This window comes from Nelusetta ayraudi, unplaced genomic scaffold (genome assembly GCF_046127955.1).
Source record: "Nelusetta ayraudi isolate G7.1 ecotype Tasmania unplaced genomic scaffold, CSIRO-AGI_Nayr_v1 ptg000042l, whole genome shotgun sequence".
NCBI lineage: Eukaryota > Metazoa > Chordata > Actinopteri > Tetraodontiformes > Monacanthidae > Nelusetta > Nelusetta ayraudi.
In genome coordinates, this window is record NW_027466092.1 from 9685971 (window position 1) to 9707006 (window position 21036).

A 21036-nucleotide genomic window follows, 5' to 3' on the forward strand; every position below is an offset into this window, starting at 1 on the left:
CCCAATGTTTTGCTTGTTCCGTCAGAAGTGGCCATATCTGCATATTGATTAAAATTAAACTTAGCTTACGCAACATGTATTCATGTAATGAGACCTGTTGTCTCATTATGTACACAGACAAAAAAAAAACTTAAATGATTTGAATAGATTGTATGCCGATTTCACCAATGATTTACTACAGACATATGTAATTTAGCTTGTTCCACTTTTGTAATGGGTTTTAAAACCTGTAATTCTAAAACTTGTTTTGTCTTCTCAAATATTTGCAAGGTAGAACAAAACATAGGACTAAACTTGCTATGTTAGTGATTGACAACAGTGAAACAGATGTTCACTAGAGTTCACACCTGTTCATGTTCATAGAACAAAAAACAATGAAAGAAATTGTGCCCTTTAAGTAAAGCTTTGTTCTGGTGTCTCCCTTTTCTTTTTAGTGTGTAGAGATGTGGTCTAGCCTCAGATGTTTTGCGGTTTGCGTGCTCTTATTCTTTCTGGCTTCATCCGTCCTGTCGTTCTCCCGTGGTGCCAGCCATGCCTCCTGCCAGGAAATGATTCCAGGCCACATTCGTGCTCACCCTCTAGACCCGTTGCACAGCCACGTCAGCCTGCGCCTGTCGGCCTCTTCATACCTGCCTGGACAGTTGATAACAGGTAGAAGCTAGATTAACTAAAAAATTCACTGCATAGTGATAACATTATAAAATCAGATTGTTTTCATTTTATAATGTTTCATCCTGCTTAAGAGTAATGGCTGATGCTTGTTTTCCACAGTAAATGTGCGGAGCTCTCGAGACTTTATGGGCTTCCTGCTCCAAGCTCGGAGAGTAAAGGAGCTTCTAGGGGAGGCTGGGATGCCAGATAAGACTGCTGGAGGTAGAAGTTCTGAGAAAAGGGGTTTGTTGCTCGAGGGTGGTTCCTGGGCCCTCACTCCCCCAGGAACACACACTCTGCACTGCATATCAGAGGACGACACCCTCACGCACTCTGATAAACAGCTGAAGAGAAACCTCTCGTTTGTGTGGAAGGCTCCTGATTCTCCCATGGGAGACATCAAGTTTCAGTAAGTACCATGAATCTATTAGAACATGTGAATATTCTTACATTTTGCTTTGTTTTACTTAACAAAAGCTCTGTGTCACTGCAGCCTTACAGTGGTACAGTCCTACTTCATTTACTGGGCAGGTATTGAGTCTCCAGTGCTTCGTGATGGGAGTCGTCACCCTTTGAGCCAAAGCAACAGTGAAGAAGTGGATACATGGAATATATTTTATTCACAACAGCAAGGTGAAGACACTGTTTTGCCAGGTAAGAATGTTTTGCATGTTCTAAATCTACATTTTGACACCTGTCACAACAATAACGCTCACTCAGTGGTTAGCGCTGCCGCCTCACAGCAAGAAGGTCGTGGGTTCGATTCCGGGCCTGGGACCTTTCTGTGTGGAGTTTGCATGTTCTCCCTGTGTCTGCGTGGGTTCTCTCCGGGTTCTCCGGCTTCCTCCCACACTCCAAAAAACATGCATGTGAGGTCAATTGAACACTCTAAATTGTCCGTAGGTGTGCATATGAGTATGAATGGTTGTTTGTGTCTATGTGGCCCTGCGATGAGCTGGGTGTCCCCTGCCTTCGCCCTAAGACAGCTGGGAGAGGCTCCAGCAGACCCCCGTGACCCTGAGCTCGGGACTAAGCGGGTATGGAAAATGAATGAATGATGAATATAATAATACCCATTTTTACAACTTTATTTTAAAAAGCAGGTTTTAAGGATTCAAGAGCTGAGCATAAACACACTCTCCTGAAAAGGCACAAAAAAACTAGATGAATCTTTCTCATTGTTGGAGGTTCCACTGGCTTGGGACATGTAAAATATCTTTGCTGGAAAATAAAGTGATGTATATATAGTATGGGACATTCCCAGACTATATAAGACAGTGGATTGGCTGATGTAAAGTACAAATCCTAATGACTTGCACTCTGCTCTTCTTCACAGCTCTTAAAGCCCACAGACTATCAAACAAAAATACACGCAAGACAACCAACCCTTCTTCTGCCCTGGTGCTTTCTTCGAGACCAAGCACGGTTATCAAAGGAATAAAATCACAGGAAATACCAATAGACGTTACCAATGCTTATGTTAATTCTCCAACTACTGCATTTACTGCAGGCTACCAGCTGAAAGATAAGACAGTGAGTCAAAGGATAAGGCCTTTATTGCTTGAAAATACAGCTTTGGTCAGAGAGACAAATACCTTGTCAACTTTAAGGTTGAATTCAGTCATCAGCAAAGAAGCACAACATCAGACAGGGACGACTGTTACTGATACTGTGGGCCCAAAAGGCCCTGTTTTATCTTCTACCAGACTTCCTGTTAAAGCCTCTGTCCTTTTAACTGAGGCTAAAGAAACAGAAAAAACTGCAGATCCTTCACCAAATACCACAAAGCAAAACCAAACTAGTCTCACAGTCAAGAGGGGTACAATAGAAAGGACAGAGGCAAAGGTAAACATCCAGGCTGGTACACCACCCGCTGTACATGGAGCAAAAAACAGTACCACAACAACTGGTGACTCCCCCAGTTCAGGCTTAAACCATGCAGTTCCTACAAGATTACCATTTGAAAACTCCAGAGAATCAGTCACAGAGACGCACATTAGTTCTGTAAAGTTAAGGATCCAGACTAGTCCCCAAAACAGTCAAACAGGTGTAATAAAGGATGATATCTGCAGCCAGTTTACGACCCAGAATCCTCAATGTAAACCTTTGCTGGTCTCTCAAACCTCCTCAAACAAGTCCACACCCCTGAATCAAGCCTCTCCATCCAGATCTCTCCCTCAGCCACATATAGATGAAAGTCAGACTCCATTCAGTCCAGCAACTTTGTCTATGCCCATCTTCAAGACCCCAACTTTACCAACAGAGGTCATTCGCCCATCAGAATCCTCTACGCTTCAGTCCACAGATGAACCGAGCCAAGTTTTAACGCATCAGCCAATTGGCGAGTTACTTGAACCTCAGCCTAACAACAGTGTGTCAGAGCCCACAAATAAACCACCTCAGTTTCAAAGTGAGGTACCTCTGAGCACCTCTACACTTCTTCAATCTGGGACCCGTTCTAATAATTCCCCAGAACAAACTATTCCTACTCAGACTGAGGGTCAAAATAGGATTTTTCAAACACCCACATCTGACACACCACACATGCATCCATGGTCCCAGGCCCTTTTTCAAACTAATAAACCAATGACAAAGACTGCACAGTGGAAGCGAACTCAAATCCCCATCACTAGGTTGTCCTCCGCATCAAGATCAGACCAAAAACTGACTAAAGATTTTACACCACACATGTCTCAAACAATATCTGAGACCATTAGCTCCACCTATGCCTCCATTCCCTCTTCTAGTCCTTCTTTTTTGGTGTCCACTCAACAACTGTCTGCAGCTGTGCCTGTTTCTAGTTTTGCTTCTTCTCGTAGCTCTAAAAGTTTGGCCATGTCATTCGTCCAAACCTTTTCTTCACCTCCCTCAAAGGCTCCAACTGCTGCTAAGCTTCCCAATCTCCCCACTCCTTCCCCAATCTCCATCCCTCCACATATTGCACCTTTGCCTGTCCCAGCATCTTCAACCTTGTCCCCTTTGAACTCATCCCGATCACCAGCTCATCTCTCCTCAATCTCACTATCTTCCTCTTTCCTGTCTCCTCTTAAATTATCCAACTCAATCACATCTTCATATGTTTCTCTTCTCTCTTCTTTTACCCTCCCACCATCCATCTTTTCCATTGATTCTGCCTCTCCCTCATCCTCTTCTTCTTCCTCGTCCGTCTCAACTTCTACCTCATCTTCTTCTATCTCAACTCAGGTTTCAGCATCTTCATCTACCTCCCCTTCTCCTATGTTTTCCGAGACAACCTCCCGTCACCACCGACCCTCTCCAGTTCCCCGTCGCTCTCATAACCACCACCTCACATCCACTTCCCCACCTCTAACTTCTCAACAACCCACCAAAAAGCTGCTAATCCGTGTTACATCATTGGAACCCGATCCAAAGCCCAACGTACCAACACCAGGAATACTTCATTCACCTGCCAAAGTCCATCCAAACTTTGATCCAAACTTAAAGCCAAATTTTGACAACAAAGCGAAACCAAATCCTGCTCACATTGATACTAACCTAAAGAATCCCTCCAGTACCCCTGCAAATCCAGTCAAGGAAGGAAAATATCCAGACATTATCCCCAGAAACAGTACTTGGGTGCTGGGCATGCTTCTAGGCTGTTCAGCATGCTTGGGCATGATAGTGGTGGTGGGGCTGAGGTACATGTACCGCCAGGTCTGTGGCAAAAGGACAGAGGTGACACTAAACGACAGGGAGAGAGAGTATGGGGGAGGAGAAAGAGGCCTGATCCATGTCCAGGAGTGCGGAGATTTGGTCAGGGTTCGGAGAATCAGGGACAACAGCTTTGTGTTCCTGGCAGAATATGATATAATAGCATCAGCAGGTGACTGACAAAGTGGAGATCAACATGGAAAGGAAGTACTTCTTGATGCCAGATCTGGCTCAGGAAGCAAAAATAATATTTACAAAAAATGACAATACATGGTCTGTAGATTTTTGATATTAACTAAAATGGAGTGATAGTGTTATTTGGAGCCAGGGACTCTTGCAATTAGTATCTAAATGTTTTTGCAGTGAAAGGCATCCCTGTGCTGTTTAAATTATACAAAACAATCGACGGAAAATTGGGACGGATAAGGCCGGTTCCTTTATTGGTGAATTTAACATTCACAGTGGACCCTCAAAAAATAGAAAACACCAGATGACATGCTCACTAGAGGTTTGGCAATGAAGATTGCGCAATTGGATGATATATTATTAGTATTATATAGATTTTACAGGCTAATTTGTAAATTGGTATATAAGTCATCCAAATGCACTTAATAAAAATGTATCATCATGCATTGTATATTTTGTCATTTTCAGAGTATGAAGTTTTTTTAAATGTAAAACAAGAGATTGTAACGATAAAATAAACTGTCTCTTTTAACATAATCTACACAAGAACTCAAAATAAAGGAAGATGAGTGTATTTTTAAGTCTATGTGAATGGGTTGAATGTGACTTTTTTGTATGAAATGCTTTGAGTGACCTGAAAGCTAGAAAAATGTAGTCCATTGCAAACTACTCACATGTAACACTCTCATTGCATTCAAATTATGACATTATGAGATACATGTTTATTTTTAAATATGAAAGTTTATTTTACTTTTCACCACATAGAATTATGTAACAAAAACAAAAACACCTTCATCCATATCTCATATAAAGTTTGCTTTCCAAAAATAAACAATTTGTAAAGACTCCCATTAGAGCAGAGGATGAAACTCTACTGTAACTAAACAACTTCGGAGACTACTGTGCCCATAAATTCATCCATATTCAAAACAAGGCAATCAACACAATGTGCTTTTTGCTGAGGGTAGGTTTCATATGTCATCGGTGCAGCAACTACGTTTGGGAATATGTCTCAAAATTCCTATAAGTGCTCCACATCAGAAGCACCAAATATGTAGTACATTCGGAAAAAAAGGCTTGGTCTGAATTTTGTGATCCAGAGAAATTCCACTAGAAAGAAAACCAGCTGGTGAAGAAACTCCTCCAGAAAACAACCAATAGTTGAGAGAGCGAGAGAGAGAGCGAGAGAGAGACAGAGAGAGAGAGAGAGAGAGAGAGAGAGACATACAGTGACCCTGCATGCTCCAACAGATAGTTCCAGTAGAAACTTAGCCGCATGTTGGAATATAATGGATGACATCACCAATATGCCAATTGTATTATTTAAAATAACCGAAAAAAATTGAGCTGTAACCAGAATTCCATTTGTACACAAGGCAGCTCCAAGTTGTAAAAAGAAATGCCCCAAAAGAAAAAGAAGAACAACGGAAAAAAAAGTCAAAAAGACAAACAAAGTCCATAATTAGGTAGATAGAGGGGGACATGAATAATTTAGTCAATATTTAGTTCCGTATATTTTTTAAATACACATATAAAAAGGGGGCATCCCCATGCGATATTTGTCAATATCAAGAGCGGTGTATGACCTCAATGAGTGCAAACACAACATATTTAGTTGCACCCAAAGGTGCCATCTGGTTTAGTTTTTTACAGTCAGGCACCCATACAGTTTGATAACAAAAAATACAATTATGTTGTTTAAAGGCCTTCATTGTGTTACTCACTGGAGTGCAGTGCACTCCGAGACAAAAACTGAAATAAAACAAACAAATCTACAGAAGACATTGGTAAGTCAGAAACATATATAACAACAATTAACAAAAATTGTGACTTGACTTTACTTTCACCAGGTTTGACATCTTTATCAGCAACAAGACAGGTTGACATAAAATTGCAGACATAGATGTACATTCACGAAAAACATTTTTTGCCTTTTAACTTGTGTAATCAGTTTTTTTTAAATGACCGCAATGTTTACTTGAGTTGACCTTTTAAACAGCTGACTTTTGTTGCTGCGCCTGAGGCTCATTAGCAGAATTTTTTTTAAACTCAGGAAGACAAAAAAAACAAACCCAAAACAAACAAAAAAACAACAACCCAAAAACACAGTTTTTAGAAAAAATGGGGGAATGACTTGCATTTAAAAATAAATCTGCAAAATCGTTATCATCCTATACGATGCCAAAACATCGTATTTGGCCTAAAGGTCTGTAACATTAACTTTACCAATTGTTTCATTTCAACAACAATGTTTCTCTACTTGTCACATTTAGACGGTGGTGAAACATTTTTTTCAACAAAGATTCACTTAGAAAGTCTCACCACAGGGCTGCTCCATTTCAACAAACACAAAACTCAAGAATTAAATGCAAAAATCCAGCATTCATTTGTTTCTCTAACAAATGTGCACAATATCTGGCAGTAACCGCCTAAGGAAGAATGTTTTGATAAATAGCACGGAAAAAAGGTGTGGTCCCAGTTACTCAAAGCCTTGTTCCTGCTGGGAGGTGCTCTTAATCTAAAAAGAGGCCTTTTTTCGTTTTGTATTTCTTACAAAAATAAAGGTATCTTATTATAAAAGAATACATATTTTATGTTGATATGAATTATTGGTCTTTTCTTAAAAAAGAATGAGAGAAAAAACAGGCATTGGCCTCTTGTTTACTGAGGTCCCTTGTAACAAATAAGGCACACTTTTTTGTAACACCATACTGTAGTCTGCCAGCACAAATACCCATTTACATATGGTCCTTATCTCCACTTCAGATGGGCTGCAGAGGTGATAGTTTCATCGCCTTGAGAAAAAAAGACAGCAGAGGCAAATCAGAAAGACTTGAAACATGGAAAGGGCTCAAGGGAAAATAAGGGAAAGATAAAAAGTGAATCAAAATCAAAATTCTGCAGAGTTAATTCACCACTCCCAGAAGATAAACAAGGGGGACAGCAGCTTCACTGCACCTTCTTTTAAACAAAACTCCACTCATTAGCCGTCAGCAGAGGCTCAGGTAAAATGTTCAAATTCATTTACCCAGTGAGTTTGCAAATGGAAAGAGTTCGGTGCTCATGGTTAACATGGATTCCAATGGAAGGAAACAACAACAACAGAAGAAGAAGGAGGCAACATCCGGTTGCTCTTTGAGTGTCATCTGAGAATGGAAGTCAGTCTAATCTTCTGATTCTGAATGTGTGAAGGGCAACTTCAACACCAAGTTTTGTTTTCGACCCCAAAAATACACTATAGACTCCACCGCATCCATCCACACCAGAAGTGCATGAATGTCAAGGTCAGGAAATAAGAAAAATAAATGGATGATGTTAAACTAAAGGATAAGAGTCTTATGTGTCCCAATGTTGCAAGTAATATGCATGTGGCTCCAGGCTAAGACAGATATTCTTGCTAAAACACACCTGAACATCCCTATTTTGAGACAAGTAGAGCTTCCTTCACATAGAGACACTTCTTTGGACTCTATGGCATCTACAACTGGACACTGGTCATTTCCTCTGATCACGGTCAAGGTAAATAAATACAACCTTTATTTTCCAAAAATAAAAAAAAAGAGAAAAAAAAAAGTAATTTTGATCTATTGGTCTTTTTGGAAACTCACCTGTAGTGGAGGACCAAACCCTTGCTGAAGAAAACATCTTTCATGTTCTAATTTTCAAAATATTTTTTTACCTCTTAGTTTGATTTGACACAAAGAATTCAAAATTACTTTTTGGTGCCATCACCCAAAATTATATAATACAATCACAATCAAGGTGACGCTCAAACTGCCAACAGTGAGTCCAACGAGGACATCTTGCAGTTTATTTTCTTGACCCCAGAGGGTGCTGTTGCCCTCAGGACTGATTTTACAACAGCGATCAGACGTGAATTCTTGTTAAAATCATAAAATATCAAGAAATTATGTGATATAATTAGTGCAAATTTTAGTATTATTAAGGCTTCCTGGACATACTGTGGCATACACAAATGATTACATCATTACATCAGATTGGCAGATCGGATTGGGATAAAAGAACACCTGAAAGATTGCCCTTTAATTAAACCAGCTTTCTACTCACTCAGGTGGGAATTGTTGGAATGCAGCCCTATCTCAACAACAGACTAGACTGCAAGGGAGGAGACAGGGCCACAAGGTTAGTATCAGACGGCAGTCAGCTGTGAGGGTTAAATGGAGTCCAACGCTGGAAAAGACTGAGGCTTCACTTGTTTCACTTGTTGTTTGTGTGCTGTTATTTAACTAACTTAATTTATGCTTCTGGGAACATGAAAATGGCAGGGATTTGCAACGCAGCCGCGCATATTGTGTGTTGGCTGCATTGGCGCGTACCTTCTGCCGGCTGGTCATCCAGCTGCGGATGGTGGGCACCAGGACGGAGCCGAGGAGGATCTGAGCTGGATGATAGATGAGCAGCGGGACTGAGATGAGCGACAGATGCTCGTAGCCCGCAAACACAATCTTTAACATGGGGATACCTGAAGAAAGACGACCGGTGGGTGGGGGGGGGGAGGGGTTGGATAAAGCAGGGGCGACAATGAAAACAAATTTTGTTAAAAAGGGGTGAACATTTAAACACAAAGAAGAGCAGTTTAGCTCCATACAGGAAGCAACACCAACCTTGTGTTTATGTATATATATATATATACATATACATACATATATATATATATATACATATATAAAAGATCATATTTGTATGTTATATTTGTCAGTACATTGTATCAGAGTGCAAGAGAGATTACACACACACACACACACACACACACACACACACACACACACACACACACACACACACACACACACACACACACACACACACACACACACACACGAGGAAGACTTGATCAAAATACGTCTGTTTGATCCTAGAGATGATCATTATGAAAGGTCTTAAGATGGACACCTGAGTGCGTGTTTCTATTTACACACACACACACACAACATTCTTTTTTACCCTATGCATCTTTTGTTTTGTTAGTAGTACTTGTCATTGCTCCAACACGAATAAACATACTGCATTTGCATAAAGCAAGTATTTGCCTACTCCCATGTTGATATGATTATTTAAAAAATGGAAAATCAGTTTACGGTAGATTTAGAGCAGATAAAAAAAATATGCGATTCATTTGCGATTAATCGTGAGTTAACTATGGAAAACCATGCGATTAATCGGATTATTTTTTCGACTGACAGCTCTAATATATATATATATATATTTACATTGTTTCTGAATATTGAGTGAGCACAACACAATGCTTGAGGTTGGTTTGCATCACTTCTGGTGCAAAAGTTATCTAAAAAAGCATGTGGAATGGAAAAGGTGAGCACTCACAATCTGTAACACTGACTGATCAACATTGTGGTTGAGTGCAGATGGTGAGGTAGAGAACAGCAGCTAAATGATATTATTGCTTTCAACTCCTGCTAAGGAGCCATCAGCAGCAGTGTGTCTACTAACGAAAATGTCAATGTTACATTTGCATAATGTGTAATAACTTGTCATGGGACCTTTTCGCTGGAGGCCGTCTTGGTCTCATGGCATCCAAATGTGAAAAGCCTGATTAAGAGGCTTGTCCAAGTACAAACTGTCATTAAACCAGAACCTTTAATAGTCATCATTAATGAATCAGACACTGAAGTTTTTCTGTTTTTTGTAATCAGCTTGTTAGAGAACAGCATGCGATGAAATAAGTCAATTTAAGTTGAATTTAATTAAAGTCAAATTAAATTCACCTGTGAAGGCCACAGTGCATTTCAGGTGCATTCTGACTGAACATATCCTTGAATATGCTCCGTTTTCTTTTATAATACACATTAACTTAAGATCAGCAACATGAACTATAGTACCCTAACCAGTCTCTGAACACCTTTCCCACAAGATATGAGACAGTTCAGAACAGCTCATGTCCAACAAGTGTGGCAAACATTTTTGAAAACAAAGAAAAGACACTAGTACACTGGTGTTGTTCCTGCAAATATAAGAGTGGTGTAGCTTTGTATGGAGAACATTGATCCTAACACAATTAAATTAAAAATGTAAAGTTGAGCGTTTGTGTGTGTGTGTGTGTGTGTGTGTGTGTGTGTGTGTGTGTGTGTGTGTGTGTGTGCGTGTGGGCGTGTGGGCGTGCGTGTGTGGTGCGTGTGGTGCGTGTGCTTACCCAGGGTGAGCGACTTGTGTGTGGAGCAGAAGATGATGGCGACAGTATCTGCAGGGCTGAATCCTGAGCCTGACCTGCGGACATAAACAGGAAACTACTTAGCTGCCGGTAACTCAGGAGCCAGAGTGACACTTTAGCTCATTACAGAGATGCGCAGGCCTTCCTTGCTTCCTGCTCTCATTATCTACAGGATATGATTACTTTGAAAGCGGTAACATTGTTTGGTTTTGGTTTCACGCAAACTTTTTTTCTATATTGTTGTCGGGGGTCGGGAAACTTGCTGCATGCGGCACACAGTTCTGTTTGTCGGTTAACGATGAAAATATAAGAACAAAACAAAAAGTCTCACCTGGTTGAAAACGTGAATGTGAGCAGCATGAAGCTCACCTGGATGGAGAAAACTGCAGGAGACAAACAACAACAGGAAAGACACTGCTCGTCACTCCCAGATATCTTCAGTATCTAATTACGGAATGACTGCCTTTAACAGTCAGTAAATAATAAGGATGGTAAAGAATCCCAGGTAAACACCACTGCTACCAGTTATTCAAATGAAGATCCTGCATATTTCAGCTCATTTGATTATCATACAGTTTCAAAGAAACCCAAATATTTGTTCTATACACAGACAAAGAGTTTGGACTGACTGGTGAGGGCGACCAGCAGTAGACTGGTGGGATCCAACTCGATGTTTGGGTTACTGAAAGTGTCGCAGAAGGTTGTGTAGATGATCATCAGGAGGACAAAGCTGCTGATGGTGCCGAATGGAGGTTTCTTCCTCTCCAGGAAGTCCCTGAGGAAACTGCGACACACCTGCGGCAGATGAAGAGTGAATCCCCACGCGCAGGTCCAGGGAAGGGATCGTGTGCTGAGCGAACGCAGAGTCTCACCTGGCCCAGGATCAGAGGAACCACCACAGTCATGAAGAGCTGTGAGAAAATGGAGGTGAAGGGCACGGAGGACGAAGAGCCAAGCTGGAGGAGCAGGACCAGGCGCAGTTCAATCAGTTTGATTAATTGGTACAAAAAGAAGTACGAACGGAATGCACAGAATGAAACAACATGCAAACAATTGTTGTTTTTTCTATACTTATAATTTTAATGCTTTCTTCAAATGCTGCCTTTGTTCTCTTTTTGAGTCGTGTCTAAAATGTTGATAGGTTTATATGTAAGTAAGTAAAGTTTGTTTATGTAGCACTTTGATACTGCAAGGTGTCTTGCAAAAGTGCACAATGTAGGTAATACACAGAAAGATGTAAAAGCAAGAGACAGGAGGTGATCGACCAAAAGCCTGCCTAAAAACAGCGTCTTCAGTTGTTTTCTAAAAACATCACCAGACGGTGCAGATTGCAATGAAAAGGGGAGGGGGGGAGGAACTGACAGCAGCAGCTGATCTGAATGATATGTATGATGTTTTATAATGCCCTCACGGTCAGGGCATTATAAAACTGTGAAAAAGAGGCATACAATCTTTATTTATTCAAATTTTGAGGGTTTTTTTAAATTCAATTTTGCATGTGTGGAACATTAAGTTATTTATTATATAGTATTAAGCTTGACTTGTTCCATATTCAGGTTGAAGCAAAACTTGTTTGGGTCCACATGAAAAGGTTCACTGTTCTATCTGGAGGAAGATTTTTATCCCCCCCCCCCTAATAAATATCAATGTCGGCCTGCGACTTTGTCCACATTTTGAATTGAAGTTTGACACCCTTGCCTGAACTAACAAATAAAGGATTTGAATTGGAAATGAAACAAACAAACATGTTCAGAAAGTAACTTGAACAAACAGCCATGGGTCACAGTTTGAGTGATGATTGCATTCTGGTGTTGGAGTGTTTTCAGTGTAAAACATAGTGTACTAAGATTAATGGGGGTCAGGGGGGTGGAGGTGCAACTTACAAAGAGAAGCAACAACACTGGAGTCACGACAATCCCCTGCAAGAAAACCAGTTTTATGATTACCATCCCACCTTTGAGCTGGCCAGCCAGATGCTCTATTACTGCAGGAAATCATTTCTTACCAGGAAGCTTCCAAATGCAGAATTAAATATGGCAGCAGCCTGGAAGTGCACAGACAGAACCTGCTCATTGTTTCTGTCATACCTTTTTTTTAAGCAAACAAGACAAGCGTGTGTGTTTTTGTGAGTGTACCTCGTTTCCTCCGACAGCTTTGGTGAGAATAACAGCAGAGGAGACGGGCGGGGGCATGCAGCTCACTGTCTGTAACCTGACCAAGAGCCAAGACACGAGGATGAAGAGCGGGATGAGGATGAGCAGGACCAGAGACCTGATCTCATGCAGACGGACACATCAAACTAATGGCGCCGGCTGAGTTCTCTCTCTCACCCACCCTCTGAGCAGCCACTCGTCGATGGCGGTCAGCGCAAGCACTCTGAGCAGCAGCCACACGGCCAGTGGGAAGAAGAGCAGCGTGAAGGACTGGACAAAGAGGTGCAGGCGAACGTGGAGCAAAGCGCTGGTCAGCTCCTGCAAAACGGGGAAAGTCTTTCGTTACCAACGTCAACCAGTTCTTCCTCAATCGTGGTTACATTGCAGCTCAGTGGATGGATGGGTGGATGGATGGGTGGGTGGATGGATGATTTCCTACCTCTGTTTTCAGCGACAGGCCACTGTTGAAGAAAATAAGTGACACAGCAATGTATGCTATCGTGATCTCTGGCTTTAAAGGACCTGAGAGGAAGAGAGACAAACGTGTTTATGTCTTTGTTAAAAGTTTACTTCACAATTTCTTAGATATAACATTTGCATCGCTTTGTGTGAATTGTTAAGCCTTTGTTTTGTTTGTGGGCTTATTTTTCTGCAGTTTTCTCTAAAAGTGCTTTAAATCTTTATGCTGAAATTCACTTTTCTTTTTTTTCCTTTTGTAAACGTGTCTTCAACCTGGCAATGAACTTCCCAGAATTACAAAAGTGTTCTCAAGCATGTGTCTCATTTGACTGAGAGAATTTTCAAAATTGTGATTTTGAAAAGAGCACTGCTGATCCACTCGCTGGGCTATTGATATCATTCAAATCAACCAAATGGTAATACATAAAAAAAGACAAGAGCAACTCAGAAACAACAACAGAATCAAGGTAGCGGTGCACACTGATAGGGTCCATAAACTGGAACAAAGCTGCAAGTTCATTTGCTGAAAAACAAATAAAACTCTCCAGCCTACTCTGCTAAACAAATCTTTTATTCTAAAGTAAACATCTATCACCTACAATGCAGTGTGTTGTTGCACGTTAACTGTGGAATAAAAGGAGTGCAATTAAGGGCAACATGCCAAGGCAGTAGCAGAATGAGGCCTTATCTTATCTGCAAGGCCATTTGTCAAAGGTGTGATTGAGACTGAGATTGAGGTGATCTCTAATGGCTATTATCTCCACCTCATTGAACTTCTTTATTGAAGAGAGATTAGAATTTTATTTTATTTTAATTTTTGAATCAATCATAAAAAAAAAATGGGGGCGTTGCTTGAAATACGACTGTGGAACGCGAGCACAGTAGAGTGGGTGTGTGCGCGTGTGTGTTGGTATGAGACTGCTGAATGCAACGTGTCACTATACGGCCAGGTAAGGCAACACACACACACACACACACACACACACACACACACACACACACACACACACACACACACACACACACACACACACACACACACACACAGAGCCGGCTCTGTTTTCTAGGCAGACTTGGCAAACTTAAAATAAATAAAATAACGATATCTTAATTTTGTCCAACCACTACATATAGCTAGTTTTTAATGACAAAAACAGGTTCAAGTGTATTTTTGTATAAAGCGTGTTAAAACAAAGTTTAAGCGCAATCAAAAGAAAATTCACGTTTTTACACCAATCGCAACAAAGATCCTGCCTCCAAGATAAAATAATGATTTTCAGTGTCTATCGTAAAACAAAATATGTCTGTACGCTTAAATTCTATCACTACCTAGTTTAATTTCATTGCATTCGATTAACATATGCCTACATATTATTATTTTATTTTATTTTTTTAAAAAGTGATGATCCAAGAAGAAGTGAGCAGCAGTTTCGGAACTCCGACATACTCACCCCCTCTCACCCCGATGCTCGGCTGCACTTTGGCCGATAAAATGACGAGCACTATGCCTATGATGAACCATTCCTTCCGTATCGTCGCCAAGACGCCCATGTTGAAGCCCCGGGGTCGACCGGATCACCCCGCCGGCTCCTGTCAAACAGCCGGCCAGGAGTTTTCCAACTCTCCAGCCGCTCCCCCGGACGATTCTCTTGTCACACAGCAGGAACAGGTCAGGAACAGCTACTTCCGGACACATGGGCCACGGATTACCGTAAAGATTAGCAAGAACGCGCAGCAAAATCAACGGGGTCGAAAAACAATGCGCAATACAAAAATGCCGTTGAAAAAGTATACGTTTTGAGTTATAAACTCTTGGCTAAAACATTTGAAAAATACAGGGGGAAACAGTTTGTTTACAAAGCCTTCAAAAGACTATTATAGACATAATGCAGTAACTGTAATGTTAACCATTCGGCCAAAGAGATATCCCCTTGGCCAAGTAGCCAGGGCGCATGATCTATTGGAGGCATAGTGACAGGACCGCCACTGTCACATATGCTAACATTAATAATGTATAATATTTATCTAACTGCTAAATCACAACCAAAGGCATCTCAAAGTACTCAAATTGAAGTTGTATAGATGTTATCCTTCTATCAGGCTTCTTACAGCAGGTCTATGTGACGCTAATAATGAGACAGTGTTTAATGATTGCATGTATAATTTATTTAGTATGGTGAATACAGAGGCTTTGGTTGGTTATGTCATCAAAAATAAATATTTGCATCAGTATTTCAAGAACAATGTAATGAAATGTAAGTCTCAGGAATTGGATATTGTCCCATAGTATTTTTCATACATTTTCAATAATAGATTAATTCAATCAAAAACACCTTCGTCAAATTCATTCTCACTCTCATCATCAGCCCCATCCTTATCCCCATCAACATCGTTATTTCTATTGTCATTCTCTACATCCATCTTTCTTTCAAATGAGTCCGCCAAAACAGGTCTGTAACTCCTGTACTGCGCAGAAGACTCCTCTTCTGTTTCATGATGTATTCTGCGGTCCTTCCAGGCCAGCAGCCGATCCAAGGCATCAGGTGTAGCTGACTCCACATCAGCGCTGTATGTTGTGATCAGGAGTTTCGCCCGGGCGCAGCCTACCAACACCTGGTGGCCAGAGATAGACAAAGGGACAGCTCTTTACTCGCTGAAATGGCAGGTGTTGGAAAAATCTCTGACATGGAGGAATGTTAAATGAAGTTAAATGGTAAATGGACATTCAACACCAAATTATATTAGTAACAATTCATCCCTATGTCTAGTTCCCTAAGTGTAAACTTATATACAGATATTTTTATTTGAATGCATGAAGCTCTTGTGTGCTGTGTGTACTTTTTTCTCGAATTATTCATTCCCCAAGACCGCTTCACAAAACCAGTAGTATTTTTTCCGTTCTGCAGTCTAAAACCAAATTAACACATTAAAACAGACACCAAAATTTAAATACCTGTGCTTTCTGAGCCACATCCTCCTCTTCTAGATTACAGGCAGTATAATAGGCCTGCAGGAAGTACTCACAGGCTTTGTCAAAGTTACTCTAGAGAGACATAGACAGGCATAACTAAATAAAAAAACATATCTCTCAACACACCTGAAAAACAATAAGAGAACATCAACAAAAAAACATCAAATGGACTGCTAACTGCTTAGGCCTAGAACCAAAAATATTTTAAAAATGTTATTTTTCTTCTCAGTGTTGTGTTTGCCTTTAGAATTTAAAAATATTGCAAGAAAAATTCAAGGTGAAAAAAATGACATGATTATCAATACAACTATTATGCCAGAGATTATTTCCTCGCTGATACAATAACAACAAACTACTTCTTCATGCCCCAACACTAAATACCAACAAATAAAGCACATGGTTGACGTAGGTGTTTTTGGATGTCAATATGTTTGTGTGTACTTGATTTCGGATCCTGCTTCTACATTAATGACATTATGTTTGTAAAGCATGTTGAGTTTGCATTTTTGCATGATGCATATTTTCATATAGCCCATAGATGGTGTCATACCTTTGCATAATAAATGTTGCCTAAACATAGGTAGGCATCTGGCAGGTTGTGTTCCAAACCGTGGGAATGGGAGATGTCGGCTAACATCTCCAGATACTGGACTGTTTCCTCTACGTTTCCCTCACTGACACACACACACACACACACACACACACACACACACACACACACACACACACAGTGAGAGGGAGAGAGAAAGAAAGGGAGGGAGAGAAAGGGAGAGATATGTGAATGCTGAAAGACGTGAAGGCCAGAAACAGAAAAATGCTCTCCACATTGAGGGTTTGTTATTGTGCGTGTGTACCTCTCTAAACACTTGGTCATGGCGTAGTAGGACCTTCCCAGTCCGTCTGCATCCTGGAGTAACATGCAAATCTGCATGCAGGTGTTGTAGTACTGGACAGACACAGTGTTGTAAGTAGGTCAGATTTGCAAATGCCAGGACATAAGAGTTGAAGGGGAAAGGCTCAACACACCCACCACAGTCAGGTACCTGCTTGGCTGTTTCACTGTCCCCTGCCCTCTGATAGGTCAGTCCTAGTTGGTAGGCGGCCTCACCTTCCATTTGTTTGTCTTCAGCTGAAAGAGGCATAAGTCGCGCTTTATTCAAGTTCAAACATTAAACATTCATTTTGATGACTTAATCAAGGCCGTTAAAAAACATGATCTGTTATATTCTGTGATAATTGTTGGCATATGCTTCCACTGCTAACCAGGGTGCATGCTGTGGAGAATTTAAAGTATTACGTTTCCACAAATTGTCTTCTGGTGCATATCAAAACGTAGTCTTATCCCTGTTTTACAGATCAGATTGAAGTGACTGAAATGGAACCTTCAACATCCATCAGTGTTACCATAACCAAATAAAGTGACAGAAGCTATCCTAAAAAAAAAAAAACTGCCACGAACACGAAAGTTTGTTTCTTTTACACCCTAAATAAATATCATTGTGTGTAAATGTGTTCAGGGGAGCATATTTCTGTGCAGAGTTTACATCTGCAATTCTGTCACTTTCTATGTGTATACGGCGTATTTTGTACACAAACATAGAGACTTTTTGAAATGTACACTCCGTCGCCATGTTGTAGCCTTCTAGGAGCAGCGTCAGGGCTTCGCCATAGTCCGTTGCTGCCAGTGACAAGTCAGCTAGTCGACTGTGAATCCCCCACAGAGTTTTGTAGGCCCGGAACCTGAGGGGCTGGCTGATGACATCCAGCAGGCCGCTCTCTGTTGCCTGCTCAATGCACAGCTCCGCCTGCAGCTTCCCCTGCTCCAGCTCACCTACGGGGGAAAAAAGTGAGAAAAAAAATATTTATCTTGTGTGTTGTCTCATGTGAACTGGGTCTTTTTGCCAATCTTTCCACGTGTGCCTGTCCCACCCTGGAGCAGGAGCAGTCTGGCCACGCTTGCCCGGGCCTCAATGGTCGGCCTCCTGCAGCCCTCTTGCTCCTTTTCCAAACAGCTGCTGTAGAAGTGGAAACTGAGCCAGCGATCATCTGGGGCCGAGAAGAACTGACCCAAGAAGAGACGCTGCTCACACACCATCGTCCATGTCTCTGGAATATTACATGCACACGCGTATTGTCTTGAATGCAACAGTGGACTGCCAGGCTACAAATACAAACTGCTGGATGATACCACATAAGCTGTATAAAAGCAATTTAGGTTTTTATTTTGATATTTGTTTGGCTATTGTAGGCTTTCAGACTTTTAGCAAAGCTGCAATTCTTTCCCTCTGTGAAACTCCAGAACAGTCATGCGCTTTTGAAAATGTCACACGAGACTCCACGGACATAAATTACGTTAAAAACCAAATAATGTGCAAGCCGTGTATGTGTGCATGTGTGTGTGTGTGTGTGTGTGTGTGTGTGTGTACCCTGTCTTTCAGCCTGCTCTGCCCAGCTCAGGTGTATTTTCATGGTCTCCAGCTTGGCCGGCTGATCCTCCAGCGGAGTCTGAAGCCGAGCAATTGCAATTGGTTCATTTGCCCTGCGCTCGCGGTCAGTCTTCACTAAAAAGAAGATCTCTGAGAATGACCTGAGAGTGAAATAGAGATTCAAAAAAACATGCGGTCAGTCATACAAGTTGATTTTAATATATTTTGGGAGGAAAAAAACATTAATTGGAAAAATTATACATGGATATATGTAAATGAATAAATTATTAATAAATTATACAAAGACTGGCATCTCTTTTCATCTTATTGTGCTGGGCAGGGTTCCAATGCACCAAAATAATTACAGTCCTGCTGTTCATTCTTGTTTACTGACAACACACTTGATCTGTCCTATACAGGCTGTACACTTTGGGTAAAATGGTGAAAACCCTGAGCAGAGTATTAAGGCGGGGCTACTTTAGAAAGGTGATGGTGGAATATGACTGCGTCCTTATAATTTTATGGAAGTAGATCCATGACGAGATAGTGACTTTCACACCTACTGAAAATGCCTGATGTAAAAGATAAACTGGTGTATCTAAAATGGCAGGTGAGATACCTGTGATAACCCTCTTGAAGTAGAGCCACACAGATATTCTGCATGTAAGGGTTTCTGAACCTGCAGGAATATGGAAAAACAAGTAAGTTGAAGTTAGACTGGGGATGCAACTGTAAGAAACATAACTCAGCAGTTTGTTAGACAGGAGCCAGAGAAGCAAAACCTGAGCCTTGATGTCTGTGTGCACTAACTTTATCCAGCAGCAGAGGGTGTTCTACACTATCACAGTCAGACGATGGAGCCCCATTAAAGAGTGTCACCATATGCTCCTGCCTCAAAAACATCCCTAGACTGTGACCTTTATTCATTGATTCGTTCCCTTCCCTTATCCACTTCACTTCCTATCTGGTCTATTCTGGGCTTGGCAACTTTCGCTCCAGTATGTGCAAAAATTGAGCTGCCAAGTTGTTCTTTTTTTTTTTTATTTGCCTTTTTTTTTTTTTTTTTTTTTACGTATACAGTCTTGGCAACACGTCACTCCCACCCTCAGACACCTACGGCAGCTTCCAATAGCCAGATTTTGATTCACTAACGTGAGAAAAACTGGTGGTTCAAAAGGAATAGACTTTGTCTACTAACATACTAAGTCGCAACTGAAAATGAATGGCCTGTGCTCAGTACCGAATGAGTTTTTCTTTTTCTCATTAGAATCCATGTTTGGTGAACTCACTTTGCAACATCTGCCTTGGAGAGGATGGGACCTGGGTTGGTTGGGGGCGCCTCCTCCTCCTTTTTTTTCACCCTGCGTACACACATTTTGTTTCTGACTACGGCACTCAAACAAGCAACTTCAGCAGGAATTCTTAATTTTCCCAGTCAGACCAAAGTAAGCAATACTTTTGTTTACATCTAGTCACTGTGCTGCTCTGTACCTGTCTGGGGAACTTTTTTTCTTTATTTTGGTGTGCTGTTGCTGTGCTCCTGCTGCTCCTGCTGCTGATCTCATCTTGCCCCTGTGTTGTAATAAACAATACTATTAAGACTTGGTAATACACAAATACATTCATTTTCCCATTTTATAGCTAATATCAACATATACTCACCACTATTTTGAAGGTGCTATCATACTGTTCTTTAAAATATTCCACTGCCTTTTGCTACTCACTACTCTTTCATTTTCACTTTAGATTAAATCTGAGGTGAGGATCAGCAGATCAAGTCAAACTATGAATACTGCCAGAGCCATCAGGAGCTGCTTTGGGACTAAAACGCTATTGTAATAATTTGTGCTATCAGAAATAAGGGAGCTGGATGAAAATTTCAAATTATTTCAAAAGCTATTAATAACTTTATTGATACAGATCTTTTTTCAAGATTAAAAGCTGTTTGCACAGGATCAGTGCTACATCTGAAAAATATCTGCGGAAGAGGCATGCGTATTTGTTTTTTACTGGGACCTTAATTTTATACCCATATTATCTTAGATGTATTTCCTGTTTTATGAATGAAATTCTAAGATCAAAGTCTCTCAAAACAAACAAAACCAAGTAGGTCTCTACAGAATTCCAGTAAAGTTCTGTTTTAAAGGCTTCTCTACTGAATAAAGCAGAACTTGTTGTAGATGTCTAAGATGTTGGCAATTTGATTATTTTAAATAGATCAATAGCGGTAATGAAAATGTGAAATGTATAGTGTTTAACGAATAATGACAACTGCTATTAGCCAGGATTGCTTTTGTGCTTTTATCTACATTGTGAATGGATTGAGTTAAG

General features: G+C 40.8%; 3 protein-coding genes across 6 annotated transcripts; 1 reads left to right on the forward strand and 2 right to left on the reverse strand.

The window, feature by feature from the left end:
* Positions 1 to 443: 443 nt before the first annotated feature.
* On the forward strand, positions 444 to 4704 carry reeld1 (reeler domain containing 1). Its single transcript, XM_076035562.1, has 4 exons — positions 444 to 651; positions 772 to 1060; positions 1145 to 1305; positions 2162 to 4704. The coding sequence occupies exons 1-4, from the start codon at positions 444 to 446 to the stop codon at positions 4501 to 4503; spliced, it is 3000 nt and encodes a 999-aa protein (XP_075891677.1). The 3' UTR covers positions 4504 to 4704.
* A 1443-nt stretch (positions 4705 to 6147) lies between these two features.
* On the reverse strand, positions 6148 to 14987 carry slc10a7 (solute carrier family 10 member 7). Of its 2 annotated transcripts, XM_076034169.1 has the most exons (14): positions 14760 to 14987; positions 13289 to 13371; positions 13031 to 13167; positions 12832 to 12907; positions 12702 to 12740; positions 12580 to 12615; positions 11569 to 11652; positions 11326 to 11491; positions 11028 to 11079; positions 10679 to 10752; positions 8847 to 8992; positions 8578 to 8625; positions 6860 to 7304; positions 6148 to 6826 (listed from the first exon to the last, which is right to left on the reverse strand). In XM_076034169.1, the coding sequence occupies exons 1-12, from the start codon at positions 14857 to 14859 to the stop codon at positions 8605 to 8607; spliced, it is 1014 nt and encodes a 337-aa protein (XP_075890284.1). In that variant the 5' UTR covers positions 14860 to 14987; the 3' UTR covers positions 6148 to 6826; positions 6860 to 7304; positions 8578 to 8604. The 2 variants fall into 2 exon arrangements, with proteins under 2 accessions (XP_075890284.1, XP_075890283.1); XM_076034168.1 differs by lacking the exon at positions 8578 to 8625 and having other exon boundaries at positions 14760 to 14986.
* Positions 14988 to 15457: 470 nt separating this feature from the next.
* On the reverse strand, positions 15458 to 20744 carry ttc29 (tetratricopeptide repeat domain 29). 3 transcript variants are annotated; one of them, XM_076035502.1, is made up of 12 exons: positions 20368 to 20744; positions 20197 to 20277; positions 19995 to 20066; positions 19325 to 19384; positions 18706 to 18866; positions 18209 to 18325; positions 17898 to 18110; positions 17323 to 17408; positions 17134 to 17225; positions 16830 to 16953; positions 16262 to 16351; positions 15458 to 15921 (listed from the first exon to the last, which is right to left on the reverse strand). In XM_076035502.1, the coding sequence occupies exons 2-12, from the start codon at positions 20268 to 20270 to the stop codon at positions 15628 to 15630; spliced, it is 1383 nt and encodes a 460-aa protein (XP_075891617.1). In that variant the 5' UTR covers positions 20271 to 20277; positions 20368 to 20744; the 3' UTR covers positions 15458 to 15627. The 3 variants fall into 3 exon arrangements, with proteins under 3 accessions (XP_075891617.1, XP_075891616.1, XP_075891615.1); XM_076035501.1 differs by having other exon boundaries at positions 18209 to 18385; positions 20368 to 20742; XM_076035500.1 differs by lacking the exon at positions 19325 to 19384 and having other exon boundaries at positions 18209 to 18385; positions 20368 to 20743.
* Between the last annotated feature and the right edge of the window lie 292 nt (positions 20745 to 21036).

What these genes read in the sequence shown, in the direction of transcription:
- ttc29 (XM_076035501.1), bottom strand. Translation starts at nt 20,270, where the DNA reads ATGAGATCAGCAGCAGGAGCAGCAGGAGCACAGCAACAGCACACCAAA. An exon ending in CTACAACATGGCGACGGAGT is followed by an intron (nt 17,409 to 17,897) that starts GTACATTTCAAA and finishes TGCCTCTTTCAG; the next exon opens with CTGAAGACAAACAAATGGAA. An exon ending in ACAGTGAAACAGCCAAGCAG is followed by an intron (nt 17,226 to 17,322) that starts GTACCTGACTGT and finishes GTGTCTGTCCAG; the next exon opens with TACTACAACACCTGCATGCA.
- slc10a7 (XM_076034168.1), bottom strand. Translation starts at nt 14,859, where the DNA reads ATGGGCGTCTTGGCGACGATACGGAAGGAATGGTTCATCATAGGCATA. An exon ending in AAGCTGTCGGAGGAAACGAG is followed by an intron (nt 12,741 to 12,831) that starts GTACACTCACAA and finishes GTGCACTTCCAG; the next exon opens with GCTGCTGCCATATTTAATTC. An exon ending in ACATTCACGTTTTCAACCAG is followed by an intron (nt 10,753 to 11,027) that starts GTGAGACTTTTT and finishes TTATGTCCGCAG; the next exon opens with GTCAGGCTCAGGATTCAGCC.
- reeld1 (XM_076035562.1), top strand. Translation starts at nt 444, where the DNA reads ATGTGGTCTAGCCTCAGATGTTTTGCGGTTTGCGTGCTCTTATTCTTT. An exon ending in GCCTGGACAGTTGATAACAG is followed by an intron (nt 652 to 771) that starts GTAGAAGCTAGA and finishes TGTTTTCCACAG; the next exon opens with TAAATGTGCGGAGCTCTCGA. An exon ending in TGAAGACACTGTTTTGCCAG is followed by an intron (nt 1,306 to 2,161) that starts GTAAGAATGTTT and finishes CATTTACTGCAG; the next exon opens with GCTACCAGCTGAAAGATAAG.